Source organism: Zonotrichia albicollis, chromosome 6 (assembly GCF_047830755.1).
Source record: "Zonotrichia albicollis isolate bZonAlb1 chromosome 6, bZonAlb1.hap1, whole genome shotgun sequence".
NCBI lineage: Eukaryota > Metazoa > Chordata > Aves > Passeriformes > Passerellidae > Zonotrichia > Zonotrichia albicollis.
In genome coordinates this window covers 63300673-63320598 of record NC_133824.1, presented here as the reverse complement: position 1 = coordinate 63320598, position 19926 = coordinate 63300673, and the positions used below count along the sequence as shown (strand labels likewise).

Below are 19926 nucleotides of genomic sequence, written 5' to 3'. Positions count from 1 at the left end.
TGAGTGGAGCTTGTAAATAGATATTTTCTGGTGCTGCTTACGGAGGCTGGTTACTATTGAAAGCTCTGCTCTGTAATGGGATATAAAACAGTCCCTTAAATTCCTTGGAGCTTCACTTAAGTACTTGGATTACTGAGTTGTCCAGATTTTCTCAGATATATTTGAAGCAGAACCTCCCCTCAGGTAGAACAGTCATTGTATACATTTTTTTTTTTTTTATTTTGAGGTCAGAAAATAAGTTTAATTGCAAACCAATATTGTCTTGATGGGTTTGTTTGGTTTTTCTTAAGGGTGTTTTTTGGGATTGTTGCTGGGGTTTTTAAGTTTAGCAGAACTGGAGAGACTCAGTGTGGAGGTTCTTCCCCATCACTTAATCTGCAGCTAAATAATTAACATCCATGTATTAATTCATGGGAATTTGTTTGGGGGTTTTTGTGGGGTTTTACGCCCTTTGTTTTAGTTCTGGGGTTTTTTTTTGGTTTTTTGTTGTTTGTTTTGCTTGCTTTAATTTTGAGGTTGTTTTTAATCAAACCACTTCAGGTCGATCACAAAGCTTTTGGAGATGTTTTATTGGGAGAAAGGGGTCAGTGCAGGTCTGGCCCTGTGACGTTGGCAGGAATTTCTGTCAGCTCAGTGTTTATAGCCTGGCTCCCACGTGTTCCCAGGGCAGCCTCTCCACGTGGCAGCTGCCGTGAGCCCCAGGGCCAGGCTGGGGATGTCCCCTGGAGCTGCTGGGATGGGGCTGGGGATGTCCCCTGGAGCTGCTCAGCACAGGGAGGGAAAAGCCAGTGAAGTCACAACTCTGTGATGCTGCTAATTTTGTTAACACCCCTTTTTTCTGCCATAAGAACACTGGGGTTTTTTGGAATGCCTGAGGGGTTGATCATTGCTGGCTGTGGGCCTCTTCCAGTTTTATTCAGGGAAATTATTATTTATTTTATTTTATTTTATTTATTTTTGCCCCCTGGAATCCTCTCTGTCAGGTGGCAGCTGCCCCCTGGGACTCTCAGGGTCTCACAGGGGCTCAGGGAGGAGCAGAGCACCAAACCTCCTTGGGGAGGCACTTCCAGAGGGAGGCCCCAGTTTCTCTCCTCACATTCCCCAGCTTGGCCATGATTTCTCCATTGCACAATAAAATGGGGTGTAATTAAAAGGACTCAGCACTCATGACATCAACAAATCATCTTAGGCTTTTTTTTTTTTTTTTTGCTTGAGCTCCTTTCCCTGTTTCTGATGTAATCTAATTTACATCATCCCTGTATCAGTGACAGCTTGTAACTTCCCCCAGGCAAGGGCTGTGCTCCTTTCTCACTCTCCAGTGCTGTGCCTGCTTCTGGTCCATTAAAAACCCCAAACCAAGCAAGTCCTTGCTGAGGGAACAGGAAATGATGAGAAACCCCACAGCCACTGAGGTGTTCTTTTAGTTTTGATTAAATGCTGTGAAAAAACCAATCAATCAGCAGATGATGTATCTATTTACCTTCTCTTTCAGACCTACAACCAAAGCCAGTGTAACAAAAGGAGCATCCACAAAGCCATCTCAGGGAACAAAACCCTTCGTTTCTACCAGCACAGCCCACGGATGGTTCCAGAAGGCATCAATCCCAAAGTGCACAAAATGTTTATCACTGCTGAAAAGCAGGAGCAGAGCACCTCCAGGGTGCTTTCCAAAGAGAGGAGATGCAGTTCCCTGCAGCACAAATCTGCTCTCTCTGCCTGTGTCACTGGTAAGAGGATTATGGTGTTCCCAGCGCTTGGGGCTCTCAGGGTCACTCTGTGAGCTCAGACACTGCCAGGGCTGCTCCTGGGCACCGCACAGCTCTGCCCTTGCACCTCCACATCCTGGGCCAGGCCTTGCCTCATCCTCCTCCTCCATGGAGTCACTCCCTGCAAGTCAGAAACTCCAGCTGCACACACAGGAGGCAAATGTGCATCCCAAAATCCCAGAATCCCAGACTGGATTGGGTTGTGGGGACTTTAAATTCCCGTTTAGGGCAGGGACCTTCCTGTCCCAGACTGCTCCAGCCCTGTCCAGCCTGGCCTGGGATGCTCCCAGGGATGGGGCAGCCACAGCTGCTCTGGGCATTGTGGCTTTGTAAATGACAATAAACCAGAAGTGCTTGAAAACTGAAGGATTTTGCTGTGAGGAAAAGGAGAAATCAAGGGTAGGATATTTATGAATTGTGCAGACCCTCTTGGAGAAAAATTAGGAAAATTCTCTTGGAGGCTTTCTAGCTGATGCAGTTCAATGACATGGAAACTGAACACAATCCTAAGATAGGAAAAAAGTATTTTATAAATACTTGTGAATTTTCCTGCTCTGTCTCTTTGTTAGTGCTTTCTGTAAAGACCAACAGCAACTTCTTGAAAGAAGAAACTCGGAGCCTTGGGAAAGTTCCTATTTCTGATTAAACAGGCACAGCTGCTGGAAAACAATCAGAGCCCATCATGGGACGAAAATAATAATTTTGGAGCATTTGTTGGTCTGTCCTAGAACAGAGAAATGAGCAGGGAGGGCATAAAGGAAACACTAATGCTGGGAATGCTCCTGCTGTGGGAGCAGCACAGGGGCTGGAATTGCCTTTCTGTGTGAGCCATGTGGGCAGGGCTGGGGCTCTGGGTCCCCAGAGGGACCAGGGCTCAGTAGCCAGAGGGGGTCAGGGCAGAATCCCCAAAGGCTGAGTCCCCAGAGTGACCAGGGTTGAGTTGCCAGAGGGTGATCAGGATTGAGTCCCCAGAGTGATCCAGGCTGAATTGCCAGAAGGTGGCCAGGGCTGAGTCCCCGCAGTGGCCAGGACAGAATCCCCAAAGGTGGCCAGGGTTGAGTCCCCAAAGTGGCTGGATTTGAGATCCCATAGGTGGCCTGGGTTGATTTGCTGAAGGCAGCCAGGGCTGAGTCCCCAGGGTCACCAGGGTTGATTTGATGAAGATGGCCAGGGCTCAGTGCCCATGGTGGCCAGAGCAGAGTCCCCATAGGTGGCCAGGGCTCAGAGTCCCCAGGGTGTCCAGGGCTTTGTCCCTAAGGTGTCCAGGGCTCAGTCCCCAGGGTGTCCAGGGCTCAGTGCCCAAGGTGGCCAAGGCTTTGTCCCCAGGGTGGCCAAGGCTCAGTGCCCAAGGGCAGTGTCCAGGGCTCTGTCCCCAAGGTGACCAGGGCTCTGTCCCCAGGGTAACCACGACTCAGTGCCCAGGGTGGCCAGGGCTGAGTCCCCAATGTGTCCAGGGCTCTGTGCCCAAAGTGACCAGGGCTCCATGCCCCTCCTGCCAGCCACGGCTGCCCTGTGCAGGTCACTGAGCACCACCCTCTTGTGGAATCCCTCCCTTGCTGGGTGAACCAGGGGCTGCTCCTGGTTGTAGTGACCCAAAAGAGGACAGAGAAAGGAGATGACTCTTTTGCATTTTCTTTTCATTTTAGTGCTGTTTCCACGATAAAAGTGGGTGAAGCTGGCAGCAGTGGGTGAGCTGGGTGTGTTCTTATCTCTGCTCTCACTTTGTTGTTGAGGTCCAGTTCATCCTCAGGTTTCTCCATGACAGAAACTGAGCTGTCATGGGCTGAGTTATCACAGCAATGTCAAACATTCTCCTTATTTTCTTGTCAAAACCAATACAGTAATGGAATCATTTAGGTTGGAAAACTCTGAGTCCATTGAGTGCAAGCATTCCCCAGCAGTGCCCAGGCCACCAGTGCCCCATGTCCCAAGTGCCACATGCACAGGGCTTTGATCCCTCCAGGGATGGGCACTCCAGCCCTGCCCTGGGCAGGTCCAAGGCCTGACCACCCTTTCCATGAGGAAATTCTGCCCCGTGTCCAACCTGGACCTTCCCTGACACAGCTCGAGGCTGTTTCCTCTTGTCCTGTCACTCATCACCTGAAAAAATACACATTTCCTGTTCTTCTTCATTTGATCCAATTTTTATTAATTTTGCACCCCTCTTTCACTTCAAAACCTCCTCCATAACTTTTGTCTGTCAGCCCCAGAAGGATCCAATATCTTGTGCTGTCTCACCATTAACCAAATGTGTCCTGCAGTTTTCAGATCTCTCCTTCAAAAAGTGCAGCAAAAAATCCCTTTACTCCATAAGCCTCTTATATAACTTCTTGTTTTTTAATATTCTTTTTTTTCTCTCTGATTTTTGAGTTTTGTTTTGTTTGGGGTTTTTCTTAAGAGTTTGCTAAAATGAGGAGCATTTTAATATTGTTGTTCCTCAGAGCTGAATCTCATTTCAAGCTGCCAGTAATTCCTTTTTCTTTTTGCTTTTGTCCAGATGAAATCTCATTTTCTTTATTCTTCTGCTGGTTCTCCACAATTCTTCTACTCTCTCCTTTCAGATGGATCAATTTTGAGTTGTCAATAACCATGGGTTTTGTTTGATTTTACAGTTTCACATTATTTCTATAATTGCTGATTTTATCCTAATGATAATTGGTTTGGACTCACTTTTTAAGATTGCCAACACCTGCTTTAGGGTTGAAACACCTGCTCTGTGGGGTTTTCATGCCTTTCCAGTTGCCTGTGGTTAATTCCTGCTCTCTTCCCACTTCAAGAACAGTGAAAATGCATTAGTTCTGGAGAAGAACAAGGAAAATAATGTGGATGATTTGAGTGCCGTGTTTGTGTCTGGTAGGGCCTGGCATCCCCAACTCGGAATGTTCTGGAGGATAATTTCCCATGGGACAGCAGCAGCTGCTTCCCATGGAGGGAGAGGCTGTGCCAGGGACTGCAGGACGTGCAGATTGCCAGCCCTGATCCCTGAGCCTTATCAGCCTCCCTGAGGATGGGAATGTTCTCCCTGTGCTCCAGTCTCTGATGGCAGCGCTCATGTTTGTCCAGGTCCCTCTCTCTGTGTTTGGGAAATGTTGTGGGCAGCCACCATCCTGCCCAGAGCTCTGGGAATGCTCTGTTCCCAGGCCCTGGCAGCTGCTGCAGGCTCCTTGCCTGGCAGGGTTGCAGCATGGCTCACCTGGGCTGGTATCAGGGGATCATCTTGTCCCTGTCCCAGGCAGCTGGAACAGCACTGAAGTCACTGCTGTTCCCACGTGCCCTGGTGGGGCTGGCTGGAAACGGGACTCAGGAACAGGGAATGGGCACAGCCTGAGGCTGCCAGAGCTCCAGGGGGGTTTGGACAGCGCTGCCAGGGATGCCCAGGGTGGGGTTGTTGGGGGTCTGCGACAGGGGTTGGGCTGGGTGGTCTTTGTGGGTCCCTTCCCACTCAGGGCATTCCTGATTCTGTGATCCCTGTGGGTCCCTTCCCACTCAGGACATTCCTGATTCTGTGATCCCTGTGGGTCTCTTCCCACCCAGGATATTCCTGATTCTGTGATCCCTGTGGGTCCCTCTGATGAGGCTGCCCTAGAGCAGAGGCTGGATGGAGCTCCAGAATAAAGCAGGGATTTATCCAAAGCATCTCCTCCATGGATGCACCTTGGGCAGCACCAGAGCCCAGCCAGGGCTGCACCCAAGATCAACCAAAATGGCCCCAAAATGCACGGCCGGGCACGGGCTCTGTCCCTGGGATCAGTTCTGCTCCATTTGCACCTTGCAGTTCATTGTCCCATTCCAGCTTTAGCCCAGGCAGTCCCACCCTGCTTGTTTTTCTCTCTCCAGCCCACGGGGTTTGTGCTCTGGGGCTGAGATTTGGGTCATTTGTCCTTGGTGCCCAGCTGGAGCAGGAATTGTTTTGTCTCCCTGCTCTGAGCTCAGAGCTCAGAACTGCACCTCATCAGAACCATCCCTGATATGGAGCCCAGACCCACACACTAAAGCAGAACAGAATGTGAAAAATAGAAAAGCTGAACCTGAGGCATCACCTTCCCACTCAACGTTCCCTGATTCCAAATTCTTCTCTGAGAATTGTTCTTATTTCCTTTTCCTTCAGGTCTCTTTTTTCCTCTCCTGCCAGCTCCTTGGACTGGGTGTTACCTCTTCAGGAAAGTGCCATCCACACTTGAGTCAGAAATACTCCATGGCAGTGTTGATCTTCTGGGATGTTTTAGTGACGCCTCAGGAACATCAGAATTGGTTCATTTTTCCAGGTTCTCCTGAGCAGGACGTGAGCAGGACTCAGGGTTTGCTGTGTGCAGACACAGCCCCTGGCAGCTGGACCTTGAGAGGGCTGAGAGATCCTGATTCCTCCTCTGTGGCATTAACTCCCAAAAGAGCCTGGGCTGCAGATCCACCCCAGATCCTGGCAAATCCCTTCATTGTTTTTCTCCCAGCTTCACACATCTGGCCTGACCACAATCCCATTCTCAGCTCTCATTCTTTGCAATCACTTCCCAGCCAGGGCTGTTGAAGGGCTTTGGCATTATTTGGGATAGTGATTTATATCTTTCTCTATTTTTATGTGATGCCCTGCCCCAAACCAGCTGTTTAATGATATTTATCCTTATAAAACATTAACACTCTTTGGATGCTTGTCCCTGGATTCAGATTCTCTGCATCTGCTCTTGGTTGTGGCTCAGAGAAGATTTTATTTTTGTCCCTGGTACCACACCGAGTTCTTTCATTCTGTGCATCCCTTTTCCTACAGCAGGTAACATTTTCCTGTTGTTGTTTTTCCCCCACAGGCCAAAAGCAAACAAACTCCCACGAGAGCTGGTCCTTGTCCCCTGAGGAGTTTGAAATATGGGACAGGCTCTACAGGATTAAGGAAGGTGATGGGATAAAGGAACCAGTGTTGCCTCGAGTTCAGTTTGAAACCTTGGAAAATCTGGAGGAAACACCAGTGAGTTCCATGCAATGAGGCCTGAAGGATGCTGGAAATACCAGACTTAACTCTGGATTTGAAGGAAGGCTGTTATAAAAAATGCCTTTTTGAGTTTTATATGTGGGTTTTTGAGGTTAAGAATTTAAAAATTGGATGTTTGAAATGGGTCCTTGATGTTGGGTCTGTAAGTAAAAAGTTGGGTCGATAAATTAAAATTATATTAGTTAAGTCTCAATTCTGAGACATTAAGTTCTGCTCCTGTTTTTAAGAATTCCATGCAGGATGGTTTGGGTTTAAAGGGATCTTAAACCCATCTCATTCCACCCCCTGCCCTGGGCAGGGACTCCTGGGCACCTTCCCATAGGCCAGGCTGTTCCTGATGGTTTTACTTCAGACCAGATGTTGAAATCCTTCTGTGCATTTCTGTATTTATTGTTGTGCTGGTGTTCACAGGGGTTCTTGGATTGGGGAAGAGACGAGCATCTGACTCCATGTTTCAGAAGGCTTGATTGATTATTTTATGGTATATATTACATTAAAACTATACTAAAAGAATAGAAGGAAAGGTTTCACCAGAAGGCTGGCTAAGCTAAGAATAGAATCTGAAAGAATGATAACGAAGGTTTGTGGCTCAGCTCTCTGTCCGAGCCAGCTGACTGTGATTGGTCATTAATTAGAAACAACCACATGAGACCAATCCCAGATGCACCTGTTGCATTCCACAGCAGCAGATAACCATTGTTTACATTTTGTTCCTGAGGCTTCTCAGCTCCTCAGGAGGAAAAATCCTAAGGAAAAGATTTTTCATAAAAGTTTCTGTGACAATCGTCCCTGACAGCGAGGTTTAGCAAAGAATTCCCTGCTGAAAATGTCCTTTCCCATCCCAATTTCCCCTGCAGAAGGAGGGGGCAGCTCGGGAGCTCTCCCTGACTGAGTGGAGCGTTTGGCAGAATCAGCCTCTGCCCACATCCCTGGTGGATCACTCGGATCGTTGTCACCTCTTCATCAGGGCCATGGACATGATGGAGCTGATGAGGCACCAGCAGGTAAGAAACCTGCCCAGGGGCTGAATGCACTGTTAGAATAGTTTAAAAATAATGAAAAATTTTAAAAAACAGTAATTGTGAAAAGAATTATGTGTATTTAATCTGGTTTAAAAATGTCTCTCACTGCTGTGCTGTGATTCCTAATCTTTTCCACAGAAACTGTTTAAAAAAGGGGGAAAAAAAACCCACCTTTAAATCAGTTTTTTCTGAGTGGATTCCAGTATCAGTTTGTGACAGAATGACCTGAAATACAGGAGCTCCAAATGCCAAGGAGCAAAGCCACTACAAGTGATATCAGAGCTGTTCCAGGATTTGGGAAGAGTTTGGCATTGTGTGTACATCAAAAGCTGACAGAAAAGTCATGCAGGAGCCCATGGCCTGTTTTAGGGGATTTATTTTAGGCTTTTTGAGCTTGTTTTTTATGAACTAAAAAGCCAATTGTTCCTAAGAATTAAGGGATAAGAGGAGCTAAGCCAAACAAACATGGATGGGAACTGTTTGGGAATGGGAATTTTGTTTTCTGACAGGGATGGCTACAGAAATCCTTCTGGAAGGCACAAGGAAGGGGGTGCAGAGGTGGATGGAGGCTTCAGTGGTTCACCACCTTATGTTTCCCTCCAGCTGAGCTCCCCAAGTGTTGCCTTTCAGCACGTGGAGGTTTTTTAGGTCATCAGAAGCTGTTGCTAAGCTGCCAGAGTTTCCTGAATAATACCGGGGCTAATCAAGGAGGAGAATGGAGACATTGTGGTTGTGCTCCTGGGGTGTGAGAGGGAGGCTGTGATCCGACCTGGCCAGCTCAGAAAAGCTTCTCCATCCCACCAGAGACATTCCTGACTCCTCTGGTGTTGGGTTATACCTTTTTCTGACCCAGAGATGGGGCAATGAGGTGTTTTAAAAACTTTTATTTTATTTTCAGTCTCATCAGAAGAGTGAGACAATACAGATGTTATAATTCATGCTATCACAATTATAAGTCAACTCTTCCTTAATTACAATACACTCTAAGTGTTTCTTGGCCTATCAGCTGTAGCTACACTATATTGTAAATGCCTTAAAGTTAATTGTCTAAAATTACTCTTTGTAGGTCTTACTATAATGCATTTTTCATAGTTCTATTTCTCTAAGGTATTTAGTCTTATTTGTAAGGCCATCCTTTGAAACTTGTTTCTAGTTTAATTTTTTTCAGCAGTTTCTGTTTTATTCTATGGTATTTTTAAGCCAGCATTTCTTATTTCAAGGTTTGTATACAGATGTACACTGTGTGAGCCTTCTGTCAGGTTTGGAGAATTTTTCCAAATCCATTTCCCACACTCTGACAGTCCCTGTCCCCAGCTGGGGTCAGGGACACACTGCAGGGGGAGAGGGCAGGGTTGGCACAGAATCACAGAATGCCCAGCTTGGGAGAGACCTTCAAGGCCATGGAGTCCAACCCAGCCCCAGCGCCCCAACTGAGCCCTGGCACCCAGTGCCACATCCAGGCATGGTGACTCCAGCACCTCCCCAGTTCCTGGGAATTCCCAGAATTCCCCCAAAGTCACAGAATCACAGAATGCCAAGGTTGGGAGAGACCTCCAAGACCATCGAGTCCAGCCCAGCCCCAACAGCTCAGCTCAGCCCTGGCACCCAGTGCCACATCCAGGCTTTGTTAAACACACCCAGGGATGGGGACTCCACCACCTCCCTGCGCAGCCATTCCAGAACTTTATCACCCTTTCTGTAAATAACTTTCCCTGATATCCAACCTGAATTTCCCTTGGCGCAGCTTGAGATGTCAGGAGGAGGGAAATGGTTCCAGAATCAGCAGGTGCCCCCTGAGCCTCCTTTTGTCTGGGGTGAGCCCCAGCTGGGTTGGCCTCCAGCCTGCTCCCTTTGTGCCAGCAGGCAGAGGTGCAGCTGTGGAGCTTCCTCGTTCCTCACCTTCCTCCCAGGGTGTCCCTGGTGTGCCCAGGGTGCCCCAGAGCACAGGAGGTGACACAAGGTGACACTCACCCTTTGGAGCCTCCCAGGGCGAAGCAAAGCGCTGGCAGGGCTGGACTCAGCACTGGCACCAGGGTTTTAAATTAACTCCAGAGCTTCCTGGGCTCCTTCTTACACTGAACCAGCTGGTGCCAGTCCAGGGACACCAGAAGTGTTCCACAAAAGGGGAAGAGGCAGCAGTGCCCTGAGCTGATGGGATCTGATGTGATCAGGCTGCTCTGACACTGAGCTCTTGTCTGGAAGGTTCAGTGACATTCCCTGAAGTCATCCCTGCCCTCCTGGGAGGCACTGACAGTGCTCCCAAGGCTGGGGATGTTCCCACTGGAATTCAAAATGTTCCCCTGGAGGAGAGAAAGGTCCTGGGAGAGCTCAGAGCCCCTGGCAGGGCCTGAAGGGGCTCCAGGAGAGCTGGAGAGGGACTGGGGACAAGGGATGGAGGGACAGGAGCCAGCGAATGGCTCCCAGTGCCAGAGGGCAGGGATGGATGGGAGATTGGGAATTGGGAATTCCTGGCTGGGCTGGAATTGCCAGAGCAGCTGTGGCTGCCCCTGGATCCCTGGCAGTGCCCAAGGCCAGGCTGGACATTGGGGCACCCTGGGACAGTGGGAGGTGTCCCTGCCATGGCAGGGGTGGCACTGGGTGGGGTTTGAGGTCCTTTCCAGCCCTTCCATGGTCCTCTGATGGAAGGGTTTGCATGGATGTGCTGTGCATCAGGTTCCTGCTATAAATATTGCATGGCTAATTACACCCAACTGATCTGTGACGTTCGTTTACGGTGCTTAATTAACAGAGGGGTTTAACACCAATACAGGTCACAGCTCTTTCCTTAAATACCCAAGAGAGGAAACCTCAAAGCAGTTTTATTGATGATTTTCTTACTGGGAGATGAAACGTAAAATCAGGGCAATCATTATTTTACTGTGAATAACGAAACGATCTGGAAATTTCTGCTCAATTATTTCTTGGGCAGAATTTCATTCAGAGATTTGTCATGACAAAACAAGCCAGCATAAGAATCATTTGTGTGGTTTTTTGGGTATTTTCTGTTACAGAAGAAATTCACTCATGTGTGGCTTTCCTTGTACCCATTCAGTGATTCAAGAAATTTGTATTTTATATTATTATTTATATTTTTTATAATAGCTTAAGAAAAGTTAATTTAAAGGCTTTTTTTTTAATAGATGATGTGAAAATGGTTGGGAAAAAAAAAAAAGGTTTTATATGCTCTTAAAATCTCTTAAAAGAAGTTGGCCCAGTCAAAAGAAAATAAAAAAGTCAAAGAAGGCCCAGATGTGACCCCTGGAAAAGGCACATCCAGCAAAGCCTTTAATGCCCCAGGGGCTTTATTGCTACAGCAACGCCTGTGGGGCAGATGGGGGATTTACTCCCAGGGGGATTTTTGGTGCAGGATGGGAACAAATCAAGTTGTCCTTCTGCAAAATTATTCCATCTCTTTGAAGCATTTTTTGCAAATTAAATGGTGCTATTTGGAAATAAGGCTGGGCAGAGTGATCCTTGGAGGGGGGATGATATTTGTCCAGGTTCCTCAGGGAGAGGGAAGTGCCAGTGCTTTGTTTTTCCTTAGGAGAGAAGGAGGAATTATTCATTTTAGTGTCCAGATGGGAGGGTCACTCTGGAGCTTTCCCATTTCCAAGCTGGCAGTGGGAACTCACAGCTTTTCACAAGAAAAACAAAATAAATCCCAAAATCTTTGGGATTGACTCAGTTTTTCATCCTCTGACCTCACACACCTTGGGAGGGACACATCTCCCAACCCTGGGATGACCCTGGAGCTGCTGGCTCTGGAATTTTATTTAAATTTAATTAAATTTTATTCAAATTTCAGCTCTGGGATTTTATTGAAATTTATTTTATTTAATTTCAGCTGTCATTTATAATGTGGCTGGGGCTGCCTCAGGGGATCCTCTGCCAGCAGGGAAAACGTTCCCAGGACACTCTGCAATCCCAGTGAACCTGAAAAGGCTTCCCAAACCTTTGGAGTTTTAAATCAGATGTGTTTGGGGGGAAAATTTGGTGTTTTCAGCCAGCTGGACCTTTTTTCTCAGGACACCCTGAATGAAAAGTTAAAAATGGTTCAGATAAGGGCAATGAAATGGTTTTATCTGGGTTTTTTACGCTCTCATAACACTTAAGTTCTCTCTGATTAAAATCCTCTTCTGAGATGTGTCAAAACCTCTGCTTCCAGAGAAGGTGGGAGGGTTTGGGCTGGTTTTGGAGGGTGAGGTGCCAGGGAGCCCCAAAATCTCAGCTCTCCAATTCAGGTAGTTCCTTTGAGTTGCTTCTTCTGACCTTGTTGCCAAATTTTCTAAATTCAGGCATTAACTGAGACCAGGGCTGGGTTGTTTAGCCCTGGAACTGCAGGTGCTGGGTGCTTTTCCTGGGGCTGGGGTTGTGCTCCCAGAGAGAACAGAGGAGTCACAGGGATTTGGGATGGTCCAACCCCAGCCACTCCATGGATCCCTGCCCTCAGCTTCCAGCTCTGCCATGCCAGTGGCACAAAAAGAGCAGGGGCAGGGCGTGTTCTCACTAAATGGGATTGTTCTGATGGAATCCTGGAATGGTTTGGGTTGGAGGGACCCTAAATCCCACCCAGTGCCATGGCAGGGACACCTCCCACTGCCCCAGGCTGCTCTGCCCTGTCCAGCCTGGCCCTGGGCACTTCCACAGCTTCTCTGGGCACCCTCATTTATTTCCTGATGTTCTTGAACATTCTCTCTTCAGCCTCTTTATTGATCCTGCTCCCGTATTTGCCAGGACTCATACCCTGGGCTTTGTAACCATCCTTCTTTTTAGGGATCTGAGGCTGTTTTTATTGGGTAGCAGAAAGCAAAACCCAAGAGAATGAGCAGATCCATCACTAATGTGATGCCATTAGGGAGAGAATTATCTCAGTTTGGTAGAAGGAAATTGGGGTTTCTGTGTCCCTCAGGCTCCTTCCATGACCCAACTAAATAAATTGTTAAAGATCATCTCCTGTAATACAGTTACACCTCCAAAGCCAAGGTTTTGACAGTGCTTTTTCCCTGCAGTGTGTTCTGAAGAGAACATTCAGAACAAACTCCTGGAGTCTCAGGGAGGTTTGGGTTGGAAAGGAGCCTAAAGCTGTTCAAGAGGGGATGGGGAGGGTTTGGGTGAGGAGCAGCTTCTGCTTGGCCAGAGCACACAAAGGGCAATTCTGCAGGGTTTCACGCAGGCTTTACTTGTTAGAAATCCACATTGTAGCTGTCTATGGGTTTATCCTGAGTTTTCAAACAGCATCACCAGGTTTTCATCAGGCAGAGGAATCTTGTTAGAAAATGTGCATCCAAAGCAGTTCAAGAGGAGAGAGAGGATAATTGCAATTTTGGTACTTGATGCAATAAAATTATATACAGGGAACCAGAATGGGTATAATTACACATCTATTTACATCTCAAAATTAATTTTAAAATATATAATATTAATATAATGACATAATATTATAATTTATACTATTAATATATATATTATATATAATACTATATAATATTAATATAATCACATATTATTATAATCTATACTATTACAATTCAGAAAAATAAATAATTTGATAACTTATATAATATTATGACTATAATATAAGATAATATTATGATTAATGTAATAACTATATAGTTATAGTTATATAGCTATATATAGCTTTATAACTCTATAGTTATAATAATATTATCATTAGTTATAATAATATAATGTAATATATATTATATACTATATAATATACTATAAACAGTATTATATCATATCATATCATATCATATCATATCATATCATATCATATCATATCAATCATCATATTATCTATAATAATATAATATGGTATATAATATATAAAATATTATTATATTAATATATTATTATCATTTTATATTTAGTATTAGGGTTTTCATTTTCTCTTCCTGTTCTCTCTGCTAAAGCACATTTTGTTTTTTAAAGGGAATCAGTGAGTGCAGGCAGGCTCATTGATTGAGTCCAATAATCCCAGAGCTGTTTTCCTGCTCCTGACCTATTTTCTGAGGAGCTGGTACACCCTGCAGCTCTGGGTTAGAGGGGAGCTGGGCAGGTAATTTAAGGTTCCCCATTTGTGCACGTTCAGGCCAACCCGTGCTAATCCCAGAAGGGCCCTTTCAGTGTCCCAGCACGGGGTGGCCTGGCTGGGACAGGGTGTTTTGTGCAGGAGAAAGTGTTTGGGTGGAAGTGGGGCAGTTACACAAGCCCGGAGCCCAAAGCAGGTCACCCAGCTCTGCCCTGGATGCTAAATTTGGCTCTGGGCTGTCCCTGGCCCCAGCAGCACTGCCAGGCTCCAGCAGGGCTGAGCTCCTCTCGCAGCACCCAGGGCTCTGGGGGGACATTCCTGGGAAATTCCTCACTGATCCTGCTGCCTGTGCTGGGATCCCACAGTCCCAGAAAGGTTCGGCTGGGAAAGGACCTTAAATCCCATCCCATCCACCCCTGCCATGGCAGGGACACTTCCACTGTCCCAGGGTGCCCCAATGTCCAGCCTGGCCTTGGGCACTGCCAGGGATGCAGGGGCAGCCACAGCTGCTCTGGCAATTCCATTAGTTTGGGATTTGTGGGTTTTAGGGGTTGTATTTGAATGGTTTTGAATCTGTAGGTATTGAGATTGTATTTGAGTAGGTTTGAATTTGTAGGGTTTGGGCTTCTATTTGAGTGGTTTTGGGTTTGTAGGTTTTGGGGGCTGTATTTTGATTGGTTTGGGGGCTTTAGTTTGAGTTTGGGGTTTCATTTGAATGGTTTTAGGGGTTGTATTTGAATGGTTTTGAATTTGTAGGGTTTGGGGGCTGTATTTTGATTGGTTTTGGGGGTTTAGTTTGGGTTTGGGGTTTGTAGGTTTTAGGGTTTGTATTTGAATGGTTTTGAATTTGTAGGGTTTGGGGGTTGTGTTAGAGTGGTTTTGGGTTTGTAGGTGTTGGGGGTTGTATTTCCATTGGTTTTAGGGGTTTAGTTTCAGTTTTGGGTTTGAAGGTTTTGGGGGTTGTATTTGAGTGGGTTTGCATTTGTAGATTTTAGGGGTTGTATTGGAGTAGTTTTGAATTTGTAGGTTTTGAGGGTTGTATTTAGATTGGTTTTGGGGGTTTAGTTTGGGTTTGGGGTTTGTAGGTTTAGGGGGTTGTACTTGGATTGGGCTTGGGGATTGTAGTTTCATTGGGGTTTGGAGGTTTTGGAGGTTGTAGTTTGATTGGGTTTGGGTTTGTAGCATTTAGGGGCTGTATTTTGATTGGGTTTGGGAGTTGGAGTTTGGAGGTTTTGGGGCTTGTAGTTTGACTTTTGGAGGCTGTAGTTTGATGAGTTTGTGGTTTGTAGGTTTGAGGTTTGTCGTTTGATGGGTTTGGGATTTGAGAGCTTTGGAGATTGTAATTTGATTAGTTTTGAGTTAGTGGGGTTTGGGGATTGTAGTTTGATTGGGTTTGTAATTTTTGGGGCTGTACTTTGGTTAATTCTGGGTTTGTAGGGTTTGTTTGGGTTTGGGGGATGGAGTTTGATTTGGTTTGGGTTTGTAGGTTTTGGGGTTGTTTGAGTTGGAGGTTTGTAGGTTTTGGGGTGTACTTTGGTTGATTTTGGGTTTGTAGGTTTTGGGGTTGTTTGAGTTTGAGGTTTGTAGGTTTTGGGGTTGTACTTTGGTTGATTTTTGCGTTGCAGGACAATATTAGACCAAGCCTGATCAGCGCTGCACTCTCAGAACCGTGTGGGCTGAACAAGGACAGCACCTCCTCCTGTTTCACTCATGTTCAGTGGTCTGGCAGCTAATTAATCCTTAATCCATTTAATTTCTGTCTTGTTTGTGTAACGCTGAAATGCTTGAATTGAGCCCTTGTGCAGGGGGCAGCTGCTCCTGAGATAAACCCGAACAGACCCTTATCAGCCCCGTTGTTGTCGCTGCAGTGCTCCTCTGCTCAGGTGACACCTGGGCACTGAACTGGAACCAGGGCTGCTGTTCCTCTTGCTTTTCACACAGAGAATTCCGTGTTTTGAGTCTGTGTTCTGGCCAGGCTTGAAGTAAACAAATTATTTACAACCTGCCAGATCAAAATCATCCTAAAGCCCTCTTGTGACAATTCTTTTCCTCACTGTTTTTATTAAGCCTTCTCCTAAGGCACCTTTAGTTAAAAAATCCAGACTTGGAGTTTCTTTGGATATCTTTACGAATGGATGGTTTAAGCATCAGCATCTGTGTGAAATTGGTGTTGAAATGATGATGATGATGATTAATGACAAAATCTGTTAATAGTGCACAGTTTGCTTTGCCTGCTGCAGGATTCCCAACCCTGTCAGGGATCAGTCTTCAAATTCCTGCAAGGTAGCTTTGGATCTTGCTTCCAGAAATATCTTCAGACAAGCCAATCTCTAATTATAAAGTCATTTTTCTCACCCTCTCTAAAGGTACCTCGTGTAATTTCAGTGATTGAGGAATCCAGGGATTCATCTGCCAGAACTGCCAAAAAATAATTGTTCTGTTCAGATCCTCCATGTCCAGGTCCACTGTGCATGTTTAACAGGGATGGTTGCCTTTTGAACAGCAGATTTATATCATGAGAAGTTGATTCAGAGTCTGTGGGAAGTTGTGCAGGAGAACCAAACCCTCATCCCTGTTGGGAACAGCCCTGGGTGTGCCTCTGGTAACCTGTGCCCTGTGTCCCCAGGGAGACTGCAGCTATGAGCAGGAGCTCCAGCCTCACCTCAGGATGGAAGATGTGAACATTCCAGGGAACAAAAGGAGAGCTCGCTGCTCCAGGAAAGACCTGGCAAGATCCAAACCCAAACCATTCCCTTCTGATGCAGGTGACGACGAGAGTGAGTTCTTTGCCACCTTTAAAAGAACCAAAGCCAAGGCTCCCAGACGAGCCCCTGGGCTCAGTGAGGAAGTGCCTGTGGTGCCTCAGGATCCCCCTGCCCCTCCCTCAGGAACAAGGCTGGCTGTGCCTGGACCCTCTCACCCAGGCAGTGACAAGGATGAGGGGATGGAGGTGACATTTGATTTAAATGCATTTATTGACCTGTGTGACAGCAGTGACAGCTCTGAAGGCCCTGCCAGTCCAGCAGCACAGAACAGCCCTGCAGGTGAGGCCTGTGGGGCCCTGGGGAGGATCCACAGGGACTCAGGGTACGAGACCTCCCCCGTGGCCTCAGACCTGTTCTATCTCCCTGAATCCTGCAGGGATTCCTTCACCCTGCCAGGGCCGCCCCAGGAGCCCCCGGGGCTGGAACAAACATTTTCCCAGGTGCAAAGGCTTTTGTCACAGTCCCCTCCCTCTGGGGATGAACTGGAGGGTTTGGAGAGCCTGGTGAGAGAGGAGGGAACAAGATCTTCTCCAGAAGTTCTCCCTGATGGTCGCTCAGAGGCACTGCAGGACAGCGTCTCTCCCACGTCCCCAAAACCTGATCCTTCCCTGCTGCTCCTGGCAAATCCCAAAGCAACACTTCCCAGGGAACTCTGTGCCTCAAGAAGTCCCCATTTGTCCAAAACTGTGTCATCTGCCAAGGCTGCTGCTGTTGAAGAGGAGCAGCTCTGGAATGACAGCTTTGATGGCCTGTTCGACAGCGAGGAGTTCCCTGAAATCCCAAGCAACGCTTCCCTGGCAAACAGCCCTGCAAAGGAGCCTTTCCTTCCCACGGACACAGCAGAGGCTGCCCTGGCAGTTCCTGGTGAGGAGCAGAGTCTGCATTTGTTTGAGGATGAGGCTGGTGAGGACACGGGCGAGGGCAGCCCCGTGAGCACGGAGCCTCCAGCTGGGACCATCCCTGGGGCAGAGGGGCAGCCAGGCAGGGACCTGCCCCGTGTGAGCCCCACCCAGCCCTGCAGGGAGCCCATGGGGACAGCAGCAGTGGCCCTGGAGCAGGATGATCCCTACGACTGCTCCCAGGACCTGTTCTCTGTCACCTTCGACCTGGGCTTCTCCCTCGAGGACAGCGGGGACGAGAGCCCTGAGGAGAGCAGGGGTGCTGGTGAGCCCACGCCCAACAGAGCCCTGGGGAGTGCCAGCACAGCCCTGAGGGATGGCTGCAGGCTGGAAACCTCCCCAGGGTGGGACTGCAGGAGGCTGCAGAGCAGGGACATGTCCACACCGCTGTCACACCTGAGCAGGGGCAGGAAGGGCAGCGAAGGGGCCGGGGGTGCTCCTGCTGCAGGGGCTGTGCTCGAGTCAGGAGGCAGCAGGAGGGGAAGGGAACGCCCTGAACCTGTGCCTTCAGCACTTCTCACCCCAACGAGCAGCAAGGGTGTGAATATCAAGGCTGTCAAAAGAATCTCTATGGAAGTCTTCTCGAATGCCAGGGAGCAAATTCCAGAGGTGCCTCCTGTAGATCAAGTCAAAGAGAGCCCATGGAGGCAGAACTTTGGGAGATCAGCCTTGGATTCCCCTCCAGGAAGGACAGAAAGCCTGGAGAACACCAAACTCCATGGATCCCATGCTGCAGGTAGGAATTTGGTGGGACAGGAGTCAGACCTTCATGGTTTGGAAACAGGATTCAGGATCTTTTGGATCCTCACTTTGGTTTTATGGCTGAGGTGGGAGGGTTGGAAGGAAGAGGAGTAATGGCTGAGATGCTGAAGCTGGGTCAATGAGGGGACACTCCCTGGCTCCTGTCCCTCCATCCCTTGTCCCCAGTCCCTCTCCAGCTCTCCTGGAGCCCCTTCAGGCCCTGCCAGGGGCTCTGAGCTCTCCCTGGAGCCTTCTCCTCTCCAGGGAACATTCCAGCTCTCCCAGCCTGGCTCCAGCCCTGGGGCAGCTCTGGGCCCTCTCTGGCAGGGACATTTGCAGCCCCACTGCTGTCACAGGGATTTGTGCCACAAAGTGCTGCCACAACTCTGGCTCTCACTCAACTTTTAATGGCTTCTTCTCTTGGTGTCCTGCTTTCTCTTCCCTTTTCCTGCCTCTGCTGCCTGGGGAAATCACTTCCCCCAGGGCTCTCCAGGGAAGCAGGATTTATTGTCCATCCCAGCTGGAGATTATCTCTTTTGATTAACAAGGCTGAAGAGAACAATATTTGCCCTGTAGATCAATAAATAATCTCCTTTGGAGGTGCTTTTCTGAGAGAGGCAGGGTTTGATTGCTCAGCTCTAACAAAATTGTGTTGGGAACTGTGCAATTCTGGTGAATGTTGTTTATTCTGTTTTCTGCAGGACCCAGCAGTGACAGCGAGGAAGAGATTGCTTTCCAGAGGAAAAAAAGGATAAAAAATAATGTTTTGAAGTCTCCTGATGTGAGTCTTAGAGGAAAAAAAATAGACAAGAGAAGCAAAATGGCAATTTAAGCAGCCAAACACAAACTCCGTGTGCACTGATGTTGATGTTGTTCCCACAGGGGATGGATGGGAGCGACCTGGAGTCGCCAGCTCGGGTCACCAGGAAACGCCGGCGCCCTCCCAGCGTGGTCAGCAAGGAATGGGGAGAAATAATGGGAGCCCACTCCTGCTTGCCTTCTGTTCCCTCCCGGGGTCTCCACACTTCACAGCATCCCACAGCGGTTTGGGTTGGAGGGACATCAAATCCCACCCAGTGCCAGCCCTGCCGTGGCAGGGACACTCCCACTGTCCCAGTGTCCAGCCTGGCCTGGGACACTGCCAGGGATCCAGGGGCTTTGTTGTTTGACAGCCAGGAAGGGTGAAATAACCTGCCTGCCACAGAGCTTTGAACCAAAAAAAAAGCAAATTCATGGCACATTTGAGCTGATTTTTCATCCAGATCCCATTTTCCCGCCCTGGTATTGGAGCTGTCCCTGCCCATGGCTCTGGAGCAGCTTTCAGGTCCCTTCCCACCCTGGGGCAGGCTGGGGATCAGTGACCCCTGGGACGGTCCCTTCTCACTCTGTGTGTTCCCCTTGCAGTCAGACACCTCCAGTGAGGACAGCGGGGATTTCCAGAGGGGCAGGAGCAGCTCCAGGGCCCGGCCAGGAGGAGCCAAACGTGCCAGGAGCTGTGGGACAGCCAAGGTGGGTGGCACTGTGTCCCCCAGGGACACTGAGCTCAGCTTTGGAGCTGCTGGAATTTGGGAATGCTGGGCAGAGGGGCACAGGGGACTGCAGGGCTGGGTGGCAGCTGTGACACCAGAGAGCAGCTCAGAGGGCAACTCCAGGGATACCCTGAGAGGAGTCAGGGTCCTGTCCAGAAAGGAAAAAAAAAAGTAATAATATTCCAAATTATA

General features: G+C 48.1%; 1 protein-coding gene across 2 annotated transcripts in view; it reads left to right on the top strand.

Annotated features, from left to right (window-relative positions):
* FANCM (FA complementation group M) overlaps positions 1–19926 on the top strand; it is a 59089-nt gene that overhangs the window by 31461 nt on the left and 7702 nt on the right. For both annotated transcript variants that reach the window (XM_074544155.1, XM_074544154.1), the window contains exons 11-17: positions 1493–1727; positions 6566–6723; positions 7605–7751; positions 16427–18200; positions 18907–18986; positions 19088–19156; positions 19610–19714. In XM_074544155.1, coding sequence (XP_074400256.1) covers positions 1493–1727; positions 6566–6723; positions 7605–7751; positions 16427–18200; positions 18907–18986; positions 19088–19156; positions 19610–19714 — 2568 coding nt within the window. The remainder of the gene's footprint in view (positions 1–1492; positions 1728–6565; positions 6724–7604; positions 7752–16426; positions 18201–18906; positions 18987–19087; positions 19157–19609; positions 19715–19926) is intronic.